The sequence below is a fragment of the Mytilus californianus genome, unplaced genomic scaffold (assembly GCF_021869535.1).
Source record: "Mytilus californianus isolate M0D057914Y unplaced genomic scaffold, xbMytCali1.0.p SCAF_6, whole genome shotgun sequence".
NCBI lineage: Eukaryota > Metazoa > Mollusca > Bivalvia > Mytilida > Mytilidae > Mytilus > Mytilus californianus.
The window spans coordinates 109,685,965-109,709,741 of record NW_026262712.1 but is presented as its reverse complement, the minus strand read 5'-3'; the positions used below and the strand labels follow the sequence as shown (position 1 = coordinate 109,709,741).

Genomic DNA, 23,777 nt, shown 5'->3' with positions numbered 1-23,777 from the left:
TGCCAAATTTCTCTTCCGCTTTATCGACCTTGACATCACGAAACGTCAAACAGAAAGTGCCGTACATTATGAATGAACATGGAAAACAGTGGTTTTATACGATTTTCAAAGAATAATCGTATAAACCTCAGTGAGGTTTTATCGATTTCAATGATTAGAACATCATTTATATTAGTTGTGTTTTTGACGGGCATAGCAGTTGCTTATTTATCGACTTATTTACCGGCAGTCTGGCTGTCTGTTTTCACTTCTCCTGGAAAACCCGAACTTGGAAGCACACTTTCAGCACATGACACTTCAGTTATAGTACGAGTCAGTCAAAGACTGGTTCCACCAAATCCAGGTAATGACACTAAGCAGAACTGTCATAAATTAGGTTAAAGAATTTCTGTAAAAAAAACTATTATGTGATGTACATTTTTACTGTGAGTCATATTAAGGAAGAAGATGTGACGGGACCAAGCAGCTCTGTATACATCAATCTCAAGTTGTTTTTAATGAATGAGTTACAACGATTGGGTCAATCAGTATAAACGACGTCATCCAACAATCAGTTCTTGCAGTCAAGGATATATACGTCCTTTTTACTGTCAATGACTGTGTAGTATATGTAATAACAAAAACATTGCGACATAGGAAAATCTTCTGTTAAAGCCCATATTATTCCTATAAAATTGAGAATGGAAATGGGGAATGTGTCAAAGAGACAACAACCCGACCAAAGAGCAGAAAACAGCTGAAGGCCCCTTGTACATGTAGGTCTTCAACACAGCGAAGAAATCCCGCACCCAGAAGGCTGGCTTCAGCTGGCCCCTAAATAAAAATGTGTACTAGTTCATTGAAAATGGACATCACACTAAACTCCAAAATACATATATATAAATGAACTAAAATTAAAAAAAAACAAACAAGACAAACAAAGGCCAGAGGCTCAAGACTTGGGACAGGCACAAAAATGTGGTAGGGTTAAACATGTTTTGTGAGATCTCAACCCTCCCCCTATACCTCTAGCCAATGTAGAATAAACAAACAAGTTTAAAAGAAGTCCGATGTCAGAATAGGTATCAAAAGAAACTAAGCAAAATGACAATGATAAATTAACAAAGGACTACTAGCAGTTACTGACATGCCAGCTCCAGACCTCAATTAAACTGATTGAAAGATTATGTCTTCATTATCTAAAAATCAAGCACAATCCCTCCTGTTAGGGGTTTAGCATCATACCATCATAAAATATATGAGAAGAACATAACCGGTATCATGCTAACAACTGGTTTTAGAATAAATGTGTTTACTTCCGATGCAAAGACCCTATGAGTGAATCAATATTAATACTAAAATATTCCATCCTTAATGACCTGACAACAGTATAGTAACTATATCCCTTCTGGATAAATCTGTTTAAAAGGTTTGGTTAGCTTTTGAGATGAGTGTCGACATTTTTATACGACCGCAAAAATTAAAAATTTTTTGGTCGTATATTGGTATGACGTTGGCATCGTCGTCGTCGTCCGGCGTCGTCATCCGAAGACACATTGGTTTTCGCACTCTAACTTTAGTTTAAGTGAATGGATCTCCATGAAATTTTACTATAAGGTTCAATACCACAAAAGGAAGGTTGGGATTGATTTTGGGGGTTATGGTACCAACAGTTAAGGAATCAGGGGGCCAAAAAGGGGCCAAAAATAAGCATTTTTGTAACTTCCAGACATAACTTGTGTGTTAGTGTATGGATCTCTCTGACATTGTACCACAAGGTTCCATATCACAAAGGGAATGCTGGGATTGATTTTGGGGGTAATTGCCGCAAAATTTTAGGAATTAGGGGCCAAAAAAGGGGCAAAAAACAAGCATTTTTCTAGTTTCATGATAATAACTTGTGTGTAAGTATATGGATTTTTCTGAAATTGAACTACAAGGTTCCATATCACAAAGGGAAAGCTGGAATTGAGTTTGGGGGTAATTGCCCAAAACGTTAAGGAATAAGGGGCCAAAAAGGGGCCAAAAATAGGATTTTTCTAGCCAGACAATAACTTGTGTTCAAGTGTATGGATCTCTCTGAAATTGTACTGCAAGGTACCATACCACAAAGGGAATGCTGGGATTGATTTTGGGGGTAATTCCCTCAAAATTTTAGGAATTAGGGGCCAAAAAGGGGCAAAAAACAAGCATTTTTCTAGTTTCAGGACAATAACTTGTGTGTAAGTGTATGGATCTTTATGAAATTGTACTACAAGGTTCCATATCACAAAAGGAAAGCTGGGTTTGAGTTTGGGGGTAATTGCCCTAAACATTTAGGAATTTGGGGCCAAAAAGGGGCCTAAAAACAAGCATTTTTCTAGTTTCCAGACAATAACTTGTGTTCAAGTGTATGGATCTCTCTGAAATTGTACTGCAAGGTACCATACCACAAAGGGAAGGCTGGGATTGAGTTTGGGGGTAATTGCCTCAAAATTTTAGGAATTAGGGGCCAAAAAGGGGCAAAAAACAAGCATTTTATTAGTTTCAGGACAATAACTTGTGTGTAAGTGTATGGATCTCTCTGAAATTGTACTACAAGGTTCCATATCACAAAAGGAAAGCTGGGTTTGAGTTTGGGGGTAATTGCCCTAAACGTTTAGGAATTTGGGGCCAAAAAGGGGCCTAAAAACAAGCATTTTTCTAGTTTCCAGACAATAACTTGTATTCAAGTGTATGGATCTCTCTGAAATTGTACTGCAAGGTACCATACCACAAAGGGAAGGCTTGGATTGAGTTTGGGGGTGATGAATCATAATGGGGTTCAAAAAATTTAGTGGAGGGATTTTTTTTTTTCTTTAAAATTTTCCATTCTAAATTGGTTATTTCTGATTTATATATAAAAGCAAATAATAATGATATGGTTTGAATAGGTAAATTAAAAATTTTTAAGTTCTTAGACCACATTCATTCTGTGTCAGAAACCTATGCTGTGTCAAATATTTAATCACAATCCAAATTCAGTGCTGTATCAAGCTTGAATGTTGTGTCCATACTTGCCCCAACTGTTCAGGGTTCGACCTCTGCGGTCGTATCAAGCTGCGCCCCAGCGGAGCATTTTATTGTGCTTTGTATAGAATATTACCATAAAATATTGGATGTGAAATACCTGAACGTATAAGATGTCTGCATGTTGATTTATAAATATGAATGATGTCCTTGTACTGATGATAAAATTTAGTAAATGTTTTGAATAGTTTGTGATATCGAAAACCCTGGTGTAATAATTTTTCAGTAATACAGAGATTTCTTTCGTTAAAATCAAATAAGTTGTTACATACACAAGCGAGTCGAACAAGTTGAGATATATAAACACCATAAGATGGTGACAAGGGAACGTCACCATCTAAAAATGGATAATTAACAATAGGAAATGAAAAATCATCTCTTTTTATCATAAATTTTGGTATTAAGCTTCCCGTTTAAGATATAGATTTCAAGATCCAGGAAAGGGCAGTGTTCATTGTTAGTATTAGCCTTATTTAAAGTCTGTTCAGAAGGATAAATCTCTTTAGTGTACATACTGAAGTCGTCATTATTGAGAGTCAATATATCATCCAAATATCTAAAAGTGTAATTAAATTTTTGTATCAGATGTTGTTTCAATGGGTCCTTGATGATTTTAGTCATAAATTGTAACTTTGTAGTATATGAAATGTAACATACTGACCATTTAAGGTTTCTGTAATTACAGGAGTCAGTAGAGAGGCAGTAACTTCAATGAATCTGGCTTTGGATATGGAAGCTCAAGGCAAAAGAGAAAAGGCATTGAAGCTGTATCTTCATGCAATTAATCTGGATCCTTTGCATGTAGACATTCTCACTGCTTATGGAGAATTCTTAGAGAAAATTGAGCATGATATTACTTTAGCTGACAGTATGTACAATAGAGCCTTGCATATATGCCCAGAGCATTCAAAAGCTTTAGTAGCCAAGCAGAGAATTCAACCACTGGTCGAAGAAATTGATCTGAAAAATTTTAACAGAATTGATAAGAAATTGAAACATTTTATGAAAGTCCCTCATAATCATCCTGGTTTGCGGAGAGCTAAAAAAGAATCTTATTTTCAACATATTTATCATTCCAATGCTATCGAAGGGAATACATTAACGTTAATGCAAACTCGTTCAATTATAGAAACAAGAATTGCTGTTGGAGGGAAAAGTTTACTTGAACAGAATGAAGTGCTAGGACTAGATGCTGCTTTAAGTTTTGTAAATAGTACTTTGTTAGGCAAAATTGGTAATATCTCTTTACTAGATATTCTCGAAATCCATAAAAGAGTGCTAGGATATGTAGATTTAACAGAAGCAGGTCGATTAAGACAGACACAAGTTTTTGTTGGTGATTTTACACCCCCTGCAGCGCAGGATATACCAAGTTTGATGGATGGATTTATAGAATGGATGAATTCAGAAGAAGCTTTACAACTTCACCCAATCGAATATGCTGCATTGGCTCATTATAAACTTGTATATATCCATCCGTTTTATGATGGAAATGGAAGAACATCCAGGTTACTTATGAATCTTATACTCATGCAAGCGGGTTATCCTCCCGTTATAGTGAGAGTAGAAGATAGACAGACTTATTACGATACCTTACAGTTAGTAAACATGGGTGATGTACATCCATTTATAAGATTCATAGCAGAATGTACAGAAAGAACGTTAGACTATTTTCTGGTGGCTACCTCTGATGTACATAGTGGTTTAACAATACAAAAAATCAACACGACTAAAAATGTGATAGTAGGGGGGATTGGGGAAGAATGACCAAAGTTAGATATTTTTACATTGTACTAGAATTTATTAAATTGTTTTGTTGACTAATACCTAGTCTCTTTTACAGTGAAATCCCAGAAAGCACAATTTTTGTAAGTAACATATAACAATTGCATAAAGCATGGTATCAGAATGGCCTTTAAATATGTATTTAGAAATTTCTTCAGTTTACAGAATTTTAAAAATGTTGAATATAATACATTTTGTAGAAAATTGCACTTTTGGTACTGTAAAAATAAGAAAATGTGGTAGGATTACCAGTGAGACAACTATCCATCAGAGACCAAATAACTTTGATAAAATTGAGAATGGAAATGGGGAATGTGTCAAAGAGACAACAACCCGACCACAGAACAGACAACAGCAGAAGGCCACCAACAGGTCTTCAATGCAGCGAGAAATTCCCGCACCCGGAGGCGTCCTTCAGCTGGCCCCTAAACAAATATATATACTAGTTCAGTGATAATGAACGCCATACTAAACTCCAAATTGTACACAAGAAACTAAAATTAAAAATAATACAAGACTAACAAAAGCTAGAGGCTCCTGACTTGGGACAGGCGCAAAAATGTGGCGGGGTTAAACATGTTTATGAGATCTCAACCCTCCCCCTATACCTCTAGCCAATGTAGAAAAGTAAAGGGATAACAATACGCACATTAAAATTCAGTTCAAGAGAAGTCCGAGTCTGATGTCAGAAGATGTAACCAAAGAAAATAAACAAAATGACAATAATACATAAATAACAACAGACTACTAGCAGTTAACTGACATGCCAGCTCCAGACTTCAATTAAACTGATTGAAAGATTATGTCTTCATCATATGAATATCAGGCACAATCCTTCCCGTTAGGGGTTTAGTATCATACCATCATAACATATATGAGAAGAACATAACCCGTGTCATGCCAACAACTGGTTTTTAAATAAATGTGTTTAGTGCCGATGCAAAGACCCTATAAGTGAATCAATATTAACGCCAAAATATGCAATCTTTAATGACCTGACAACAGTATCGTAACTATATCCCTTCTTAATAAGTCTATTTAAAGGTTTTGTTAGTTTCAGAGGTGAATACTGACATTTTTGTGCTTTATAAAGAATATTTCCATAAAAAATTGGATGTGAAATACCTGAACGTATAAGAAGTCTGCATGTTGAGCTATATTTACGAATGATGTCCTTATACCGATGATAAAATTTAGTAAATGTTTTGACTAGTTTGTGATATCGAAAACCCTGGTGTAATAATTTTTCAGTAATACATAAATTTCTCTCGTTAAAATCTAAAACATTGTTACATACACGAGCGAATCGTACAAGTTGAGATATATAAACACCATAAGATGGTGACAAGGGAACGTCACCATCTAAAAATGGATAATTAACGATAGGAAATGAAAAATCATCTCTTTTATCATATATTTTAGTATTAAGCTTTCCGTTAATGATATAGATATCAAGATCGAGGAAAGGGCAGTGGTCATTGTTAGTATTAGCTTTATTTAAAGTAAGTTCAACAGGATAAATTTCTTTAGTATACATACTGAAGTCGTCATTATTGAGAGCCAAAATATCATCCAAATATCTAAAAGTATTATTAAATTTGTGTATCAGATGTTGTTTCGATGGGTCTTTACTGATTTTTGTCATAAATTGTAACTCATAGCAATACAAAAAAAGGTCCGCAATAAGTGGTGCACAGTTAGTCCCCATTGGAATTCCGATAACCTGACGATATACGGAATCTCCAAAGCGAACAAAAATGTTATCTAGTAAAAATTCAAGGGCATATATAGTATCAAAGCATGTCCAATTGACATAGTTTTTTTGTTTATTGCTACTAAAAAATGACCTAAAAGAGTTTGAACATATATATTCACATTCTGACTTTTTAAATGCCCATTTAATTAGGTGTGTGAATTTTTTCTTAATGAGAATGTGAGGCAATGTGGTATATAGGGTAGAAAAATCAAAACTTTGAACAGATTCAAAATCACCAATATATGCATGCAATTTATCAAGTACTTCCAACGAGTTCTTGACACTCCAAAAGTAATTAATTCCACTATTTTCGAAGGCCTTATTTGAACAATTTATTATCAGGTTTTTGATTGTACCAAGTGTACTGGTAAGAAGAATAGACAATTAAGTAGTGGAACAATGGCTTGAAGACGAAATGAATCTATATTTGTAAGGTGTTTTGTGTAGCTTCGGAAGCCAATACATAGTTGGGACTTCCATTGTATTTGGTTCTGCTTGTAAAGCGGTAGCTAAAAGTTTATGTTTGTTACAGATGTCGTTTTCTGAAAATGGAGTCAGTTGGAATGTTGGTGAATTGGTGATTTCTTTTTTCAGAACCTCAATGTAAAATTTACGTCAAACAATAATAATATTATTACCAGCTTTATCGGCCGGGACAAAAACAAATTCCTTGGCTAGTTCTTTTAGTTTATGTTTGATACGAGAAATAGGTTTATTGTGGTTATTGTTAAGAGTAAAATGTTCTTTAAAATGTTGAATACGTATATCAACTATGTTCATTACTGATTTAAAAAAAGAGTCCAAAGATTTTTTGTCAGCTTTTTCCCGTTTTATCCATTTCAAACAGTAAGTATGGAGTGAGTCGTGGATGATATTACTGTATACATGTTACTAAATGTCAATGTCAGGCCTTCAACAATGAGCAAAACCCATACCCTATAGTAAAGCTACAAAAGGCCCCCACATGACAAAATGTAAAATAATTCATACAAAAAACTTAACAGCCTGGTTTGAATACAAACAATGAAAGGAAGACAAAATGATATACAATGACCAACAACAACCACTCACTTTGGACAGGCTCACACAGAATGTAGCGGGGTTGAACATGGTTAGAGAGCGATCAAGTGATTAGGTCAGTTTAATGGTTAATTGTAAGTCAATGATATTTGGTATGGAGTTGTATTAGCATCAGCACATTTCAATTCCATGAAGATTATTTTACTCATCAGACCCTCAGTCTAGCGTGCTTTATTTACTTTGAAAATTTTTCTTTGTAAAAGTTTGTGATAAGGTCCTTTTAAAATAAACCACTAATGGTATTCAATGGTATTTGGTATGCAGTTATATTTGAATTTCTGCATATTTAACAATGGAAACAACTTATGATAAGACAATGACAGTGTATGCAGTTGTATAAGTATTGGCATGGAGATTAGTTTTGCCCTGCACTCTTCAAATATAGTTCATTGACATTGAATGTTTAGTATAGTTTAGTTGTTTAGTATGTATTGACATTTTGATATCAGCATTTGCATTTAACTATCAAAATAACATCCTCTGTTTCAACAATTGATGTTCTGTGGAATTTCCCTTAATACAAGAACATCATATTTAAAATGTCCTCTCGTCCTGAATATGCATGAAATATTTGCCACTGGACAATAAGCAACCAACAATCAATCAAATTGTTCTCAAGACCGACCTCAAATTTATATTCTCTAAAAGCCTTTACACTGAGGTTAATAGAAAACGTTTGGTCATGATAATGGTATTATACATTTTTTATATTAATGAACATTATCAGGGCCAAACACATACCTTCCCCTTTGCTGTAGTTTTCGTGAAACAGAACACTTGCATAGAAAGTGGCTATTTAAACCTGAAAAAGATGCTTTTCTTCACTAAGAAAAAAGTAACAGGATTAGATTGGCTATAGAACAGATTTTTATATTTTTTTCCTGGTTATTTCATCTTGCACTTTCAAGCTACCCCCACCCCCACCCCCCCAAAAACAAAAAAAAAATCGTGTCAAAAACTACATTTTGTGGCCATGATGATTATTTGATATAGTTGCACCTGACCAATACTGAGAAACAAGCAGATTTTTTAAATACTAAATGTCTGAAGATAGATATGTCAACCCTCTAGGCAGATTATTCTGTTTCCAAATTGTCCAGTCTTTGCTCATACTATTTTAATGCTGCACAATTGCTGGAAAAGCAGCAAATGCAAATTTGTATGTATATGGTCTGAATAAAGCCATGGATGGAACCAACACGTCCCCACAATTCACGTGAGCTTGCTGCCACAAAACCACTGACAGTTAGAAATAAATAGAAAATTGTTTATACAATATTAATAATCAAATTTTCCGGACAGAAAATACACCATAGGTAGTTCCATAAGAGAAATAAAAAATAAACTGGCAACGCCATGGCAAAAAAAGAAAAAGGCCAAAAAGACAAACAATTAACAGTATACAAACAGAACATAGAAAACTAAAGACTGAGCAACACGAACTCCACAAAAAAAACCGGGGGTGAATTAAGGTGCTCCGGAGGGTAAGCAGGTCTTGCTCCATATGTTGCACACGTTTTGTTGCTCGTGTACGTACAAACCCGGTGATAAGTCTTAATTATTCGGTAGGTAATATTTGGGGAAAAGGAGGACGGGTTTGTGGTAACGATGACTGGAACATATCCGTCGACATCTGTAAACCAGATATACCATCACGGTAAATAAAAGTTATATAAATCAAGTATTTCATTAACTTGGATTAAAAACTACTAATCCTTATATCTGCCTTGGCCCAAACCAGTATTCTTTCCAATATGGACATTGTTGTTCATTTTTTTAGAAAAGGGGTGTGTAGTCTGATAAGGAATATGTGGGTACTCCTGATAATCAGAAATGTAAAGTTGTCAACATGAAACATAGATTACGATTTGAACATGCATGAACAGAGGATTAAGTACATATATATAGATTTTCGAGACCAGAGATCATCAATTATAAAGCTGCCAGGAGTCATAGGCATGGTCCAAACATCTTACAGACTAAATGTGTTTCATCAATGTTAATCACTCATATGTGTTTAATCCATTCCGATTTCACGACCTAAGTTAAAACTGAAGTCAATGATTCTGGTCAAAACCTTTTAAATATAACATATTTTAACCATTTACCTTATTCCCAAGTGAATGTGGGTTGTCCCTTTGAATTTCGGTGACAAAGAGCTGTAGTCAAAAATTTCAAATGATATAGACTCCTTCTAACCTCTTAGTTATACTTTCACTGGCCGAGTCAATCTTGGTATGGTTAATACCTATGAAAAAAGGATGCTTATATTCATATGTAAAATTATTTAATATGGTATAATGTTTTTGACCCGTCCGTCCATCATTCCGTCAGAATTTCATGAAACTTTGTAGATAATAAGGACATAATATGTAGATGTGCATATCGACAGGAAATTATGATTCAATTTTATACGACCGCAAAAAAATTTTTGTGGTCGTATATTGGTATGACGTTTGCTGGTATGACGTTTGCGTCGTCGTTGTCGTCGTCGTCCGAAGACACATTAGTTTTCGCACTCTAACTTTAGTTTAAGTGAATGGATCTCTATGAAATTTTACCATAAGGTTTAATACCACAAAAGGAAGGTGGGGATTGATTTTGGGGGTTATGGTACCAACAGTTAAGGAATTAGGGGCCAAAAAGGGGCCAAAAATAAGCATTTTTGTAACTTCCAGACATAACTTGTGTGTAAGTGTATGGATCTCTCTGACATTGTACCACAAGGTTCCATATCACAAAGGGAATGCTGGGATTGATTTTGGGGGTAATTGCCTCCAAATTTTAGGTATTAGGGGCCAAAAAGGGGCAAAAAACAAGCATTTTTCTAGTTTCATGACAATAACTTGTGTTCAAGTGTATGGATCTATCTGACATTGTATCACAAGGTTCCAGATCACAAAGTGAATGCTGGGAGTGATTTTGGGGGTAATTGCCTCCAAATTTTAGGAATTAGGGGTCAAAAAGGGACAAAAAACAAGCATTTTTCTACTTTCCAGACAATAACTTGTGTTCAAGTGTATGGATCTCTCTGAAATTGTACTGCAAGGTACCATACCACAAAGGGAAAGCTGGGATTGAGTTTGGGGGTGATGAATCATAAGGGGGTTCAAAAAATTTGGGGGGGGATTTTTTTTTCCTTTTTTTTCTTTAAAATTTTCCATTTTAGATTGGTTATTTCTGATTTATATATAAAAGCAAATAATAATGATATGGTTTGAATAGGTAAATTAAAAATGTTTAAGTTCTTAGACCACTTTCATTCTGTGTGAGAAACCTATGCTGTGTCAAATATTTAATTACAATCCAAATTCAGTGCTGTATCAAGCTTGAATGTTGTGTCCATACTTGCCCCAACTGTTCAGGGTTCGACATCTGCGGTCGTATCAAGCTGCGCCCCAGCGGAGCATTTTATTATTTTAGGAATAATGCCCTTTTGAACTGAGAACTTTGGCCTAAATATACTACTGCAACAGTTTGTCATTGCAACTCCTCTGAAACTACACAACAGAATGTTATGAAACTTTGTAGAAAGTTAGGACATATTAATATGTAGATGTGCATATCCACAAGTAATTTTTATCATTTAACTTTTGTAGGATATATGAGTCTTTGAACTTAAGAATCTGGTGACATTTTGTTTGCCCAGTGACAATTTGTTGAGTGGGGTATGTGAGCGTGCTCACAAAGGTTCTTTAATTTCTAAATGAATGTAACACATTTTCTCTGGTCTGATGGATAACATTGCTACTTTATGCATTTTGTTATTATCGTCGTCGATCTCATTATCGTGGTAGTCGTTTTCGTCATCGTTGTCGCCGCCATCGTCATCACTGATCCTCGTCAACCTCTCATAAAGAACCCACAGAGCCAAGACCTTGATATTAAACCACTACACTACACTGGAATTACATATTTTAAATTGCAGAAATATATATGAGGATGTATCAATGAATTATTTTCTGAAAATGTAGACGTATTAAAAAAACTTAAATGAAGAAAATAAATTAACATTAACATTTTCGAGCTTTTTCATAATAAATGTAATTCTGTCATAAGAAACAAAACAATGAATACACCATAGTAAAAGAACACTTTGAAGGAAAAATCAGCATAGAAAAGGCAGTCGAACCATGACTGAGAACTTTTTTTTCGCATGTTGCTAAATTCGTATGAGATATTTTTTCTTTCAAAATATTAAATCAATAGGAGTATTAAAGGGTACTTTTGTAATGGTTTATTGTATTAATATTTCCTTGTACGGGTACAATATGTCACGTATTGGAGCGTAAAGAACAAACCCATGTATAAGGAATACAGATAGTTATTCTTAGAAGACTTATTTATTGTCAGTCTTGGTAATTGTATATATTTCCTCAAAGGAGACTAAATGAAAGACAGAACTGCAGTTTGTAAGTAAAGAATTTGTAAATTGTTATATCATAACTATTTTTCTCACTCTTATATGAATTTCATAGTCAGTTGTGATGGGTGTTTACAAAGTTTTGACTGCTGGATCCCTATTATTGTCACATAAACCTTTTATATCTCTTTGAGTTGCTCACCCCGTTTTGTCAATCTAACGGAACTAAAAACAACTGCATTACAAGTTTAGCTAGCTATAAAACAAGGCCATAGGCGGATCCAGCCCCCCCCCCCCCCCCTCCCCTTTCGTGGGAAAAAAATGGTTGATTATATAGGGAATCACTGAAGCATGACTGTAGCGGGCCCCCTCCTGTGGCAGTCAGTCCCCCCCTTATAAAATGTTCTGGATCCGCGCCACTGAAGGCTTTAACCCATTTTCTTCCGAAAATGCCTTTCTCAAGTCAGGAATATGACAGTTGTTTTCCGTTCGTTCCGTTGGTTGATAAAGTCTAACGTTTGATTTTGTCCGTTTAAATGCACTAACCTCGTTTTGAATTAACCTATATATATAAGTCTTTGTTTGAAGTTTATCGTTCGTTAACATTAATTTACATGTATCACAGTTTTTTTTTAATTTCATTTCGTGAAGGTGTATGGCAATGTCTTATAAAAACTTGAATATACATCACACATATTAAATTGTTTACCAAATGTGTAGCCATCTATTTTACTTTGTTTAGTTAGTTTTAGATGATTCAAATACTAATAGTGTTACAATTCACAGAAAGGGAACTCATTACCATACTCTAAACACCGATTCTTGTGTCTCACAGTGTCGCACTGTAATTCACAGATAATCTTCCAAAATTCATCCACCTGAGTGTTTTATGATTTGTTGATTGCTTGTAAAAGTACTACAAATGCACAATACGGTTTTAAAGTAACTAGTATTACAGATCTGATGTGATTGATTTTTAAAAAGTACTTTAACCTAGATTTCTTAACAATATATATTTCTGAAGAATATCTATTCACAGGGTGGAAGATATTGAAATGAAAATCTTCCTTGTTTGTATTTTTCATAGACCCTACTTGTGATTCAAGGTAAATGTTGACAGAAAGGTAAATCAATTCTTATACGATATCTAAAATTCGGAAAATAATGATAAATAGTTATAGGCTTCCCCCTTATTACAATTAAATTCGCCAAAAATGATTAATAAATAGTGAAGGGTATAAGTGGCCATTAAAATGTTTCATTACAATGTGTTTAGAAGTGTTATATATCAATTGCTTAGCGTCCAGTGACTAATATTTCATGCATATTCAGGACGAGAATCCAATAGGTAAGTTCTGTGAAGTGGGTCTCAGGACCGAGATGATGACAGGAATTAAAACTATGTGTTATGTTGGATGATTGGCAGATTGCAACAGGCCTTCTACAGATCCTTGAATGGACATTGAAAGGTTTCTGTGCAGTACTTGCAGTAAACGTTTCCTGACAGAGTTGCACATAATATTACAAGTCTATATAGTTCTGAATTTATAAGCTGGGAAGTTACATTAAAAAATCTAATTTTATTTGTATTCATCATTTGAATTTTTCCAATACAGAAAAAACCTCTATATACTGGTTATACGGTGCCCACTATAGCAGCGGTACTGTTTGACCTTGTGATAGGATAAATAACGTATGATACACCTAAACATTTTAAGTTTTGTAGATGTTTACTCTTTTATGCCGTCTCAATAAAATATTCAAAATATCTTTTATCATAATTCTTTTTTTCTTTATGTATACTCACCAGTCTAGAGATTTTAAAAATACAGACACAATCGAATGCATAAGGACAAACAACTTTTAAATGACGTCATAAATCAAACATTGAAATTAGCTGCTTTCGATGAAACTTACGTTTCTTCTGTTTTATTAACTTTCAAAGCCAAAAGTTTGAAAAAAAATATTGATCATAGATGATATTTTGACCTAAGAATGTCTTTTTAATGGCGTTATTTGGTTGCTTTCTTATCGACGTAAATCCTTCAATCCTATTGCGTTTGTCTTAAAAAGTATTAGTCAAAATAACTTAAATGTATAATTGTCTAGATGAGTCGCACTGCAGTCTTAATTGCCTCTCCCCAAATTATCCCATTACAAAGATGACTGCTTCGAACAAAGTCTACGATTTGGTCAAATAGCATAGACATATGTACGTTGTTAATTTTTTTTTTTTCTACATTTTTATGTTGTATGTATACAAAGTTTGTTCTGGGAATTTCACAAGATCGCGTCTTCCTAAACTGTCCACGACGTTGTTGTATAAACAGTCTCGTCTATGAAGTACAGCAACCAAAATTATAGGCATGCTTTTATATCAACATGTAAATCTCTTTGAGCTTACTTTCGTATCTGAGCGTACTATTGCTTTTTACTGTTTTGTTTATACTTGTTTATACTTGTTTTGATATATATTGTACCTCTATATAAGAGTTTTTATGCGTTTCTTGTACTGATTTTTGTTGTAATTTCTGTTATGCACCCTTTGTTATTCCACTAGTTGAGATTAAAAAGGGGAATGGTTGACAAACTAACCCAGCGTAGCTGTCAACAGGATGGACTATCGTCCGCTGTTGTCTTATGTCATATCATAATGTTGGCCATAGTGGAACCATAGATGTATTTTGGTTATTTGTGTCGTTTGGTTGCTGTCAAATATACGCTAACGTTCAAATGACACGTGTTTTGTTTTATAATTCGTCTCTATGCACCTAAGATGTTCACATGCTGATAGAATAATCAGGGTAACAACTTTTGACATTCCCGACGTAAGATGAGTTTGTTCAATGATTTTCTTTTATTACGGACATAATAAAATAACACGCAAATTTAATAGCAACACAATATATTGATGACCCGGATAAGGTTGTGAATATAAAAGTATTGTAACAAGAAGTTGTCATTTAAATATGTAAAGTTTATTTTTGTACCTAAGTTGACGTTTTTTTTCTCAATCATTTTAATCTAATCGAGGAAGCATTGAATACAATATGGAAATCCCATGAAGTGATGCGTTTTGTAATTTTCTGAGGAAAATTGAAGACAGATAAGATCATTTATTTCAATAGTGTTTTTACAAGGAAATTGTCATGTAAAATATTCGTGCCCCAGGAATTAATTTTCAAGTATTGCCCAACAAATTCACATGAAGCTTTTTATTAAAATAAATAATTAGCCACTAATCAGACGCGTTTACACTGTGTACATATTAGAGGGAGGACAGGATAATATTCTTTCTCTTCCCCCTCTGAGTCTCTTATCATCCTTTCTCATACCAGAAATATATTTTCCCCTATGAAAAAAAATTTAAAAAATACAGTTTTGTTCATGCATTTTTAACAAAATATCTTGTAAATGTCTTATTTTATTTTACAATCTTTCTCACCTGGTTCTCTCACACGACAAGACGTTTTATTTGATAAGGTTCGATTATAAATTGCATTACCTTTTGAAAACATATCGAATTATGTTTTTTTTTTGTTTTTTGTTTTCTCAGTTTCTCATTTGATCTCCCTTATCCCACCCTTCTTCTCTTTCTCCCTGTGTCCCTTTACCCTGTCCTCTACCATCACATATAGTGCACAGCGAAAAATAACCCTTCTAGAATTATTCAATATTACATATTCTCATAGCTCGTTACATTTCCAGATGAAGAGATAAACTTGATGAACACCTAAATTATTAAATTTATTGCACAGAAAAAAGTAGGGCTAATTTCCCCTTTATTTATTTCAAATCAGAAATATTTTCAAAAAGTCTCAATCTTTACAAACATTTCATTAGATTATATTTGATTTATATACTAATTATATTATGGCCTTTTCTTAACAGATCACCAAATTACAATCACCTAAAGACAACGCAAAACCGACATCTTATTTTTGTATGTAGCGCTGAATAACGTCTGGATTTAATGTAAATATGGAAAATTTTAAATTGTTGATTGTTTTAGACTATATGATATAGACTCTTTAAGGGCATCCGATACAGTTTCATTGGAGTTAACTCTTGGGTGCGACGTTAAGGATGTTCGCTACTCTGTTTCAAAATAACAAGCTTTTTAAAAGACTATTATAAATTGATAGTATATAAATAAATGAACTGAAAAAGCAGAAAAAAATGTAGGGTCCGTGTGCTTGTTTTCGAGATATAAGCCATTGAAAATTTGGCGGGAAACAATTCTCTCTAGATTTTACATACATTTAACATTGGCACCTTTTTTCTTTAAAAAACAATGAAAAAATAACAAGGATTCTATAAGATTTTCAAATATGGCTTTTAAACTATATGTAATAAAATTATGAAAAGAAAAGTATGGGTTAGTGGACAAATTATTTAATGGCCAAACATGGATAAAACCAGAGGATTCCGAAAATTTGGCAAAAATTAAAAAACAAGAGGAGCGAACATCCTTAAGCGTTCGAATTCCCACAAAACGTAACTTTCGGCGGGACGTCATGCGTGTAGTTTACCGTATTAAAATGTTTCTTTCACACGTTAACTTCTACGCTCTTGCTTCTGTGAGGTCTTCAATAATGAAGTCAACAAAAGATCGTATAGTCAGTATTCTTAAGACGACTGACTCTTTTGATGTTAACATAAAGCATGCCAATTATCATTTTTATTATCATTCATCCCTGATCGAATTTTGATTTGGATCCGATTTTCTGTCAGCCCGTATGTCGGACAGCACACAAAAATAGTTTTACAGCGCACTTGAGTAAAGTCAATATCAATTTATGTCATGATATTTAAAATCTCATACCGAAAGTTCAGATAGCGCAAAAATCCAGTTTTAATCATTGTAATCCCTTGTATGAAAAACATCAACACTTCAAGAAGAAAATTTCCTCCTAAGGCACAATTTATTCCATCTATTTACATCCAATATATGAGAGGACGCGGTAATTATGGTATGCCGCCATTTATTAACGATGATACAACTTTTAAAATCTGTGCAAAAATCATCACAGCTATACATTGAGGTTTCTACAACATTATGTGGTATTTCTGAACATTTACAAGCAGATTATAAATGCTTTAAATGACTTGCTTTAAAATTGTAATTTCGGACGGTATATGTTGACAATTTGGGAGAGGAATAAAAAGGACACAGAAAGCAAAACCAAAGTTATAGGGGATGTATAGGTAACATGTCCAGTCTTCCAGATATCAATTCAATCATTTTTGCCAGATCAAAAATTAAGACAAATTTCAAAATTATTGTTAAATTTTCTTCGTCTGTAATCATTCACCCGCATAACAGTTTGAGTTTATGAATACATGTGAAATTCTTAAAAAGAGATTAAAATGTGAATAAAAGGATGTGTTGTGGGTATGTCAATGAAACAGCAGCCCACCAAACCAATACAAACAAAAAAAAACCCATCTAGAGGTCAACATATGGTCTTAAACAATACACGAGTGTGTACAGTACCGGCATGTCTAGCTCTTAATTGCCACGAGTCTTTAAATTAAGCCTTAAAAATAATTAAACAGTTCGCAATAACTATAACAGAAAAGTTTCTCAGTTGGAACATAAAAAGAATAAAAAGAGAGAGGTATTTATGATACACATAGTTTTTATTTCCGGAAACAATATTATCAGTTTAAGGTAGCTATCTATAAGCAATATATATACCTGAAAAAATATCGCCGATAACCTTACAGGGATAATTAGCGGGTCCAGACGTCGAAATTGTAGCCAGCGACGTCTTGCATTTTCGCGCTAACGTTGAGGTTACCAAGGGGGACGCAATTTTTAGAATAAATCGCGATTTATCTTCGAATCCAGCACGGTGACATATATTTTTTATTTGCTAATTTGAGTAAGCATAACAAAAGACAGTTAATGTAGAAAAATGCGAAAAATGACAATATAAGAACCTCTCGATTTCCACATTTTCAAATAAAAAAAAAAATCTCACTTTGAGCATCTTATCCGTAATTTTAAGCATGGCTTGACTAATTAACTAGTCATTCTTGCAGGGATTTATTTTTCCCTTATTTTTACTTACCACAGCATCAGATTGAATCCAATCATATCAATTTATGACGAAGAATATCTAACCCAAAATTTTTATAACTTTGCTTAATTTTTTTTTTTAGAAAAGTGCAAAAATGCACAATTTTCAGCCTCAATTTTCTCGAAAACAAGCACGGCGACCTATATTTTATTTGGTGATTTCTGTTAAAACTCGCCTAAGCCTACAACATAATTCAAAATTATAAAAATGACAATATAACGTGAAACTGTATCGGATGCCCTTAATATTCAATTTGAAAACATTTAAGTTTTGATCCTGTAATTGAAACAAATACATGAGGAATTCGACTTACCCCTTTCAACATATAGCACGCTAGAAATTCTTCCGGTCTCTTTGTTAATTAACGATTACACACAACCTTAAGTTATTGAATATGCCATATATGAAATGTATACATGTAATTATGTCCTTTTTCATTTTCTCAGTAGAACGATGATGTTTGGTCAACAGGATTGTCTTTTCCAAGCTGTATTTTTGTTGTTTGTTATGTTTTCGGACATTCCAGCTGCACCTATTCGTAAGTTCACAAATTTCAAATTCATAAAGCACCTTAGAATGAACTTTATACTTTTTACCATACCTTAGGTAGCCTACTTAGTCAGCGATAACACTTGAAATAAGGCTTTACATGTACATCTGTACGTCGAGTCTCGAATATGCATACCACTAGAGTTTAAGAAAGTACCAATTTGACCCAATCTATACGGAATGTAGATGAAATCTTCTATTCGACTTTTTGGCGGAAAACCATGCTTCTTTTTAGCCAACATGTAGTCGACTACTTGGCGGAAATTTTGGTGCAAACGCTATTCGAACTTTATCATTATAAAACAGACTAGTCTGCAGGTAGGTATTATTTTCACTCTCAAATAATGACTGCAAACCTGAAATGACATTTCAAGTATGCTAATTCGTTTGCGACACTATTCGATTTATATTTTGCATAACAAGCTGAAAGCAGGGATAATTAATTACTTTCGTCCATGAGATTGTATTGATATTGCTTATATTTGACCTCTGAACTTAATTCAATCAGATGACATAGGAATTTTTGTCGACATTTCAAAAAGGAAAGTACAGTTGAAAGGCTTTCAAAACCACATGGGTTCATTGGTGAAATAGAAACATATATAGTCGCCCGCACTTCTGTCAGGCAATATAACCATTGCTGATTGGGCGTCCGTTTTTCGGCGCGGGATGTATAAATACGCTTCAAACCGTTCAATTAAAGATAGTTTATAAGAAACTTAGAAACGAATGTCGAAACAAATATTTTCTAACCGGTGCCATTTAGTCAAATGTAATTAACAGCAGTTCCGACAATAAGTTGGACACAAAATAGCTGACTGATATATAATATAAAAGACCTCATAAAATTATCCATTCAAACAAAATTTACGTGCATTCGTTTATTTACGAACGAATTCTCGGGTAACATGCACATGCTTGACATTTTACAACTTGACCACCCGGACACTCAACTTTAAAAATATACCTGCATTATAAAAATAAGGAGATGTGGTATGATTGCAAATGAGACAACTATCCACCAAAGTTTAAAAAAAACCCATACCATATAGTCGGCTATAAAAGGCCCCGACATGAAAAATATTGAACTATTCAACTGAGAAAACTAACGGCCTAATTTATGACAAAAAAATTTACGAAAACAAAATTATGACAGACATGAACCAACGACAACCACTGAACTACAGGCCTCTGATAATTTAATCCATAAAAGTTTTGTTTAGTAATCATGTTGTTTAGATGTAGCCCTTGGGTATACATTCACTTTTTATGTTAACGATTTGTACCCTTTTGTAGTTTTAATGCTAATCATAAAGAATTTTATGAAAATCCATAGCCTTTTCGTTTGTACTCTAAGACTTATATTTGACAATTCAGTACTTAATCGACAGAGGATTACTGCATGCATTTCCCTTAAACAAGTACAAATATGGGCTGGATGTGCCACAAAATACTCATTTTCATTAAATGCAATGAAACAATTAATACTATTGCTGTGAACGACTTTTCCCTTTTGGTATATGTACACAATAGCAGGTTTCTTTAATTCAGTATCTTTGTTATTGCAATTTGAAAAATTCGTAAAATTCAGGACTAGAGAAGCGACATTTTCATATTTATTTATATTATCTTATTTCAATTTTATATCCTTTAAAACAAAACCTGACATACAACAGTATCAATGGAGGAATTAGTCGATGGTTTTCGTCGACAACAGATGGTAATGTCGAGTACTATGATAAACGCAAGTCAAAGTTTAGGACTTCCTGACAGGTTGGCTGAGGCAGAGGTGGAGGAAGCAGAGGAACGAAGTACTCAAGGTATGTTTATTCTATCTTCATAATAGACAGGAGTAAAACTGGAGGAATAACATCATTTCATTTATATTAAGTTCAATTGTTTTTTTTTTATATTAAAATGTAATTAGGCAAATGCATTTCTGAAATATTGTCTTGTGCAATGATATAGAAAATTCATATTTAAATTTTAAAACATGTTTTTTATGTTGGCAGTATGTGCAGATTTTTGTGGCGTTTTCGTAAAGTGTTAAGTTGCAGTTTTCAGTATGACAAGTAATCATGAGGTATAATTAAGTTAAACGATATTTTCATTAAGTAAAATTTGAATAATATTTTTTTTAGCTTTCAGAAGAAAAAACGAGGCCAAAACTCCGTTTATAGCCACAAGCTCGCGCCTTGGTTTAGGATACATATGCAGAGGATATGATATATACAAAGGAAACCCAGTGAGTGACGAAGGAGAAGTTGACCAGGGATTTCGTCTTCCGGTCTTAGATTTGCCATTTAACTTCCGTTTTACTGCAGACGGCGAATACAGAATTCCAGACAACGTTGACGTTATTTCTGAGACAAGGTTTGAAATGTTCCTTTTGTCTTCAAAATAACTATCATATAATTTATATAAAGCCAGTGATGGTTATTTAGTTATATGTTTCGTTCTTACCTCTAAATTTTACTGTAGCCATTATATATATATAATATATATAAATATAAATTTTAAGACTAATGTAAAAATAACATGTCAGGCAGTCTGTTCTTAAAAAAATGTGAACAAATTAAACAACTGCAGACGAAATTAGTATATAGTTTGTATGTACTAGTTCTGTGTTTGGTACTTTATGACTCGTAAATCAGATATCTACATTACATTAAAACGAAATATCTATTCAATTCTAATTATATTCCAAATTAGGATGAACTAAGAAAAGTGTCCATAATTTGATATTTGTTTTGTTAGAATTATTACCACTAGTATTGCAATAAATTATGTTTTGTAGTTTTGTCTATGCTTGTTTATTTTAGTTATTTTTTTACACAATAATCATACTTATACATTTTCAACTTTTCATTGATGACCGTGATCAGTGCGTCGTTCGGATCGTCGTATCATCAAGTTAAAACTGAAACAGATTACCAAAGCATGCTGCAGGTCGACGTGTCAGTGAGTATAACGTTTAATACTGTTCTTACTTTTGGAAATTGAACACAATGGACACAGTTTTAGTTGTATCCAATGTAAATATTAATATTAATATTTAAAGTGTATTCGATGCTGTATTGAAGAATATTATTCAATTCAATTGTACAATATTTATGTTAATATGCGTGAACAAGGAGTCACATCTACAGTTTCATCGTATTAAATCTATTTTGAGCTGAAGCAGCCATTTTGATCTGAACAGCTATTAAAAGACTGAATAATAAAATCATGTTTAGTCTTCCAGTCAGTTTAAGTACTTGCGGTATATTCAGTACTGTTCAGACAATAAGCTTGCAGTCAATAAGAATCTGTCCAATCTATGTTCAGACTGTTTAGTTTATGTTCAGACTGTTTAGGAGTTGTTATTTACCTGTTCGAAATAACAACATACTGAATTGTCTGGAAAGCTACTGAACAGTATTGGATTGACTGCAAACCAAATGTCAGAAGAGTACTCAATTTACCAATTTAAAAAACTGAAAACAAACTTAAACTCTTTTCAAGACTTAACATTTATAAATGATGTTAAGATCAAATTGGTCGTTTAAGACTAAAATTGAAATGCTAGTGCGTAATTCTGTACTCGAACACCGATAAAACATTAGCGTTGATATAGTTCTGGAGCCAATGTACCACAAGAAAGATTGGGCACATTTATTATTAATATTTCTGTTTGCAAGTTTGTGAACAAATTAAATATGATGATAGGACAGTGTTCTCATGAATTGTTATTTTAAGAAGTTTTTCAGTGAAATGATTTACTGCAATATTTCAAGGGTACACTATGACTATCCATTTTAAAAAGGTATACTAGTATATCCGTAATAATACATAATCATATTTTGGTATACAAAAAATGTGACAGTAAAAATAATAGTGCAACGAAATAAATCAGTTGTCGTCTAAAAAAAGCACTGAATGCTTCTTGCTCTTCAACTTCGTACTTTATTTGGCCGTTTTGGCTTTTTTGATTCGAGCGTCACTGATGGGTCTCTTGAGGACTCTCTGGCGTACACATTTTCAATCCTGGTATCTATGATATGTTTATTTGACCTAGTTCTTTAATGAACAACTTTCACTCTTTCATTATAATGCGTAACAATCTCACCAAATGAGCAAAACTAAAAATATCTTAAGACTCGTGGGTGTTAAGATATCGGCTTTAACACGAAGCTGATACTAGTACTATAAATAGTATGAAATATGAATCATTTGTTTTTGTATTTCTTTCGTCAGGTCCATGCAGAAGCCAGTGGTTTTGGTTTCAGTGGAAGTTTTATGGCCAGCACTTCTTACCAAAAAACAGTAAAAGAAATGACAAAAGGAGAAACAACGACCTTAGATATTGTTGGTAGAGCTAATGTTTACAAAGCTAGATTGTCTTCAGCTGGAACAATGTCCAAAGTATGTCTAACATTTACGGAACTTAGATGTCCAAATGCAATGTAAAAAGCATAAGGTCCATTGGAACGTTTTATGGAAGTATTTTACTTTTATTGTTAACGTCTTCTTCCATTTTCAGTTGAATTTTGATTGCAAAAATATTCATAATAAGATATCTTTGCAGTTCAGAAAACAGGTTGATGAAGACGGAATTTGAGAAATACGCCGAACACACATTAACTCATGACATTATAAGACCCGATAGAAAGTTTCAAGTAAATATATAATCCACTAAATGATTTTTCCTAATTCGATAAATTTTTAAATTGTTTTTCCCTTTTTTTCAGCTGAGTGATTTTCTGGAAGACAACATCAGAGCCTTGCCGAGTGAGAATTGTGAAGAAGATGCAATACAGCAGAGGTATATTCAACTAGTTGAACAATTCGGAACTCATTACACAACTGAGGTTGTTATGGGAGCAAAAGCGGTACAAGAATTCAGATTCAAAAATTCTGATCTAGATAGATTTCAATCTGTTGGCCTCTCGGTAAAGGTGAGTTGAAATGAATTTGTTTGGTATAGATAGCTATTAATTGACATTCAATTGAAAAACACGCTCAAGGGTAATTGTTTTGATTTGGTCTTAATCGCATTATTTAGATATAACTTTAGTTTATGTTTGAGATGCGGGCCACACGGGCCGACGGTGTTTCTCGCTTACCACTAATTCTTATAACTCACAACTCA

General features: G+C 33.5%; 2 protein-coding genes across 3 annotated transcripts in view; both read left to right on the top strand.

Moving 5' to 3' along the window:
- The first annotated feature begins 29 nt into the window (after nt 1-29).
- LOC127704853 (protein adenylyltransferase FICD-like) lies at nt 30-4,851 on the top strand. Its single transcript, XM_052209079.1, has 2 exons — nt 30-343; nt 3,713-4,851. Exons 1-2 carry the CDS (start codon nt 73-75, stop codon nt 4,792-4,794), a joined length of 1,353 nt encoding a protein of 450 aa, XP_052065039.1. The 5' UTR covers nt 30-72; the 3' UTR covers nt 4,795-4,851.
- A 7,065-nt stretch (nt 4,852-11,916) lies between these two features.
- LOC127704847 (uncharacterized) overlaps nt 11,917-23,777 on the top strand; it is a 42,462-nt gene continuing 30,601 nt past the window's right edge. Inside the window, exons 1-7 of one of the 2 annotated variants that reach the window (XM_052209071.1) lie at nt 11,917-12,060; nt 18,544-18,635; nt 20,323-20,466; nt 20,788-21,019; nt 21,532-21,607; nt 22,883-23,050; nt 23,377-23,583. In XM_052209071.1, coding sequence (XP_052065031.1) covers nt 18,551-18,635; nt 20,323-20,466; nt 20,788-21,019; nt 21,532-21,607; nt 22,883-23,050; nt 23,377-23,583 — 912 coding nt within the window. In that variant the 5' untranslated portion in view covers nt 11,917-12,060; nt 18,544-18,550. The remainder of the gene's footprint in view (nt 12,061-18,543; nt 18,636-20,322; nt 20,467-20,787; nt 21,020-21,531; nt 21,608-22,882; nt 23,051-23,376; nt 23,584-23,777) is intronic. The other variant, XM_052209072.1, reaches the window with a different exon arrangement.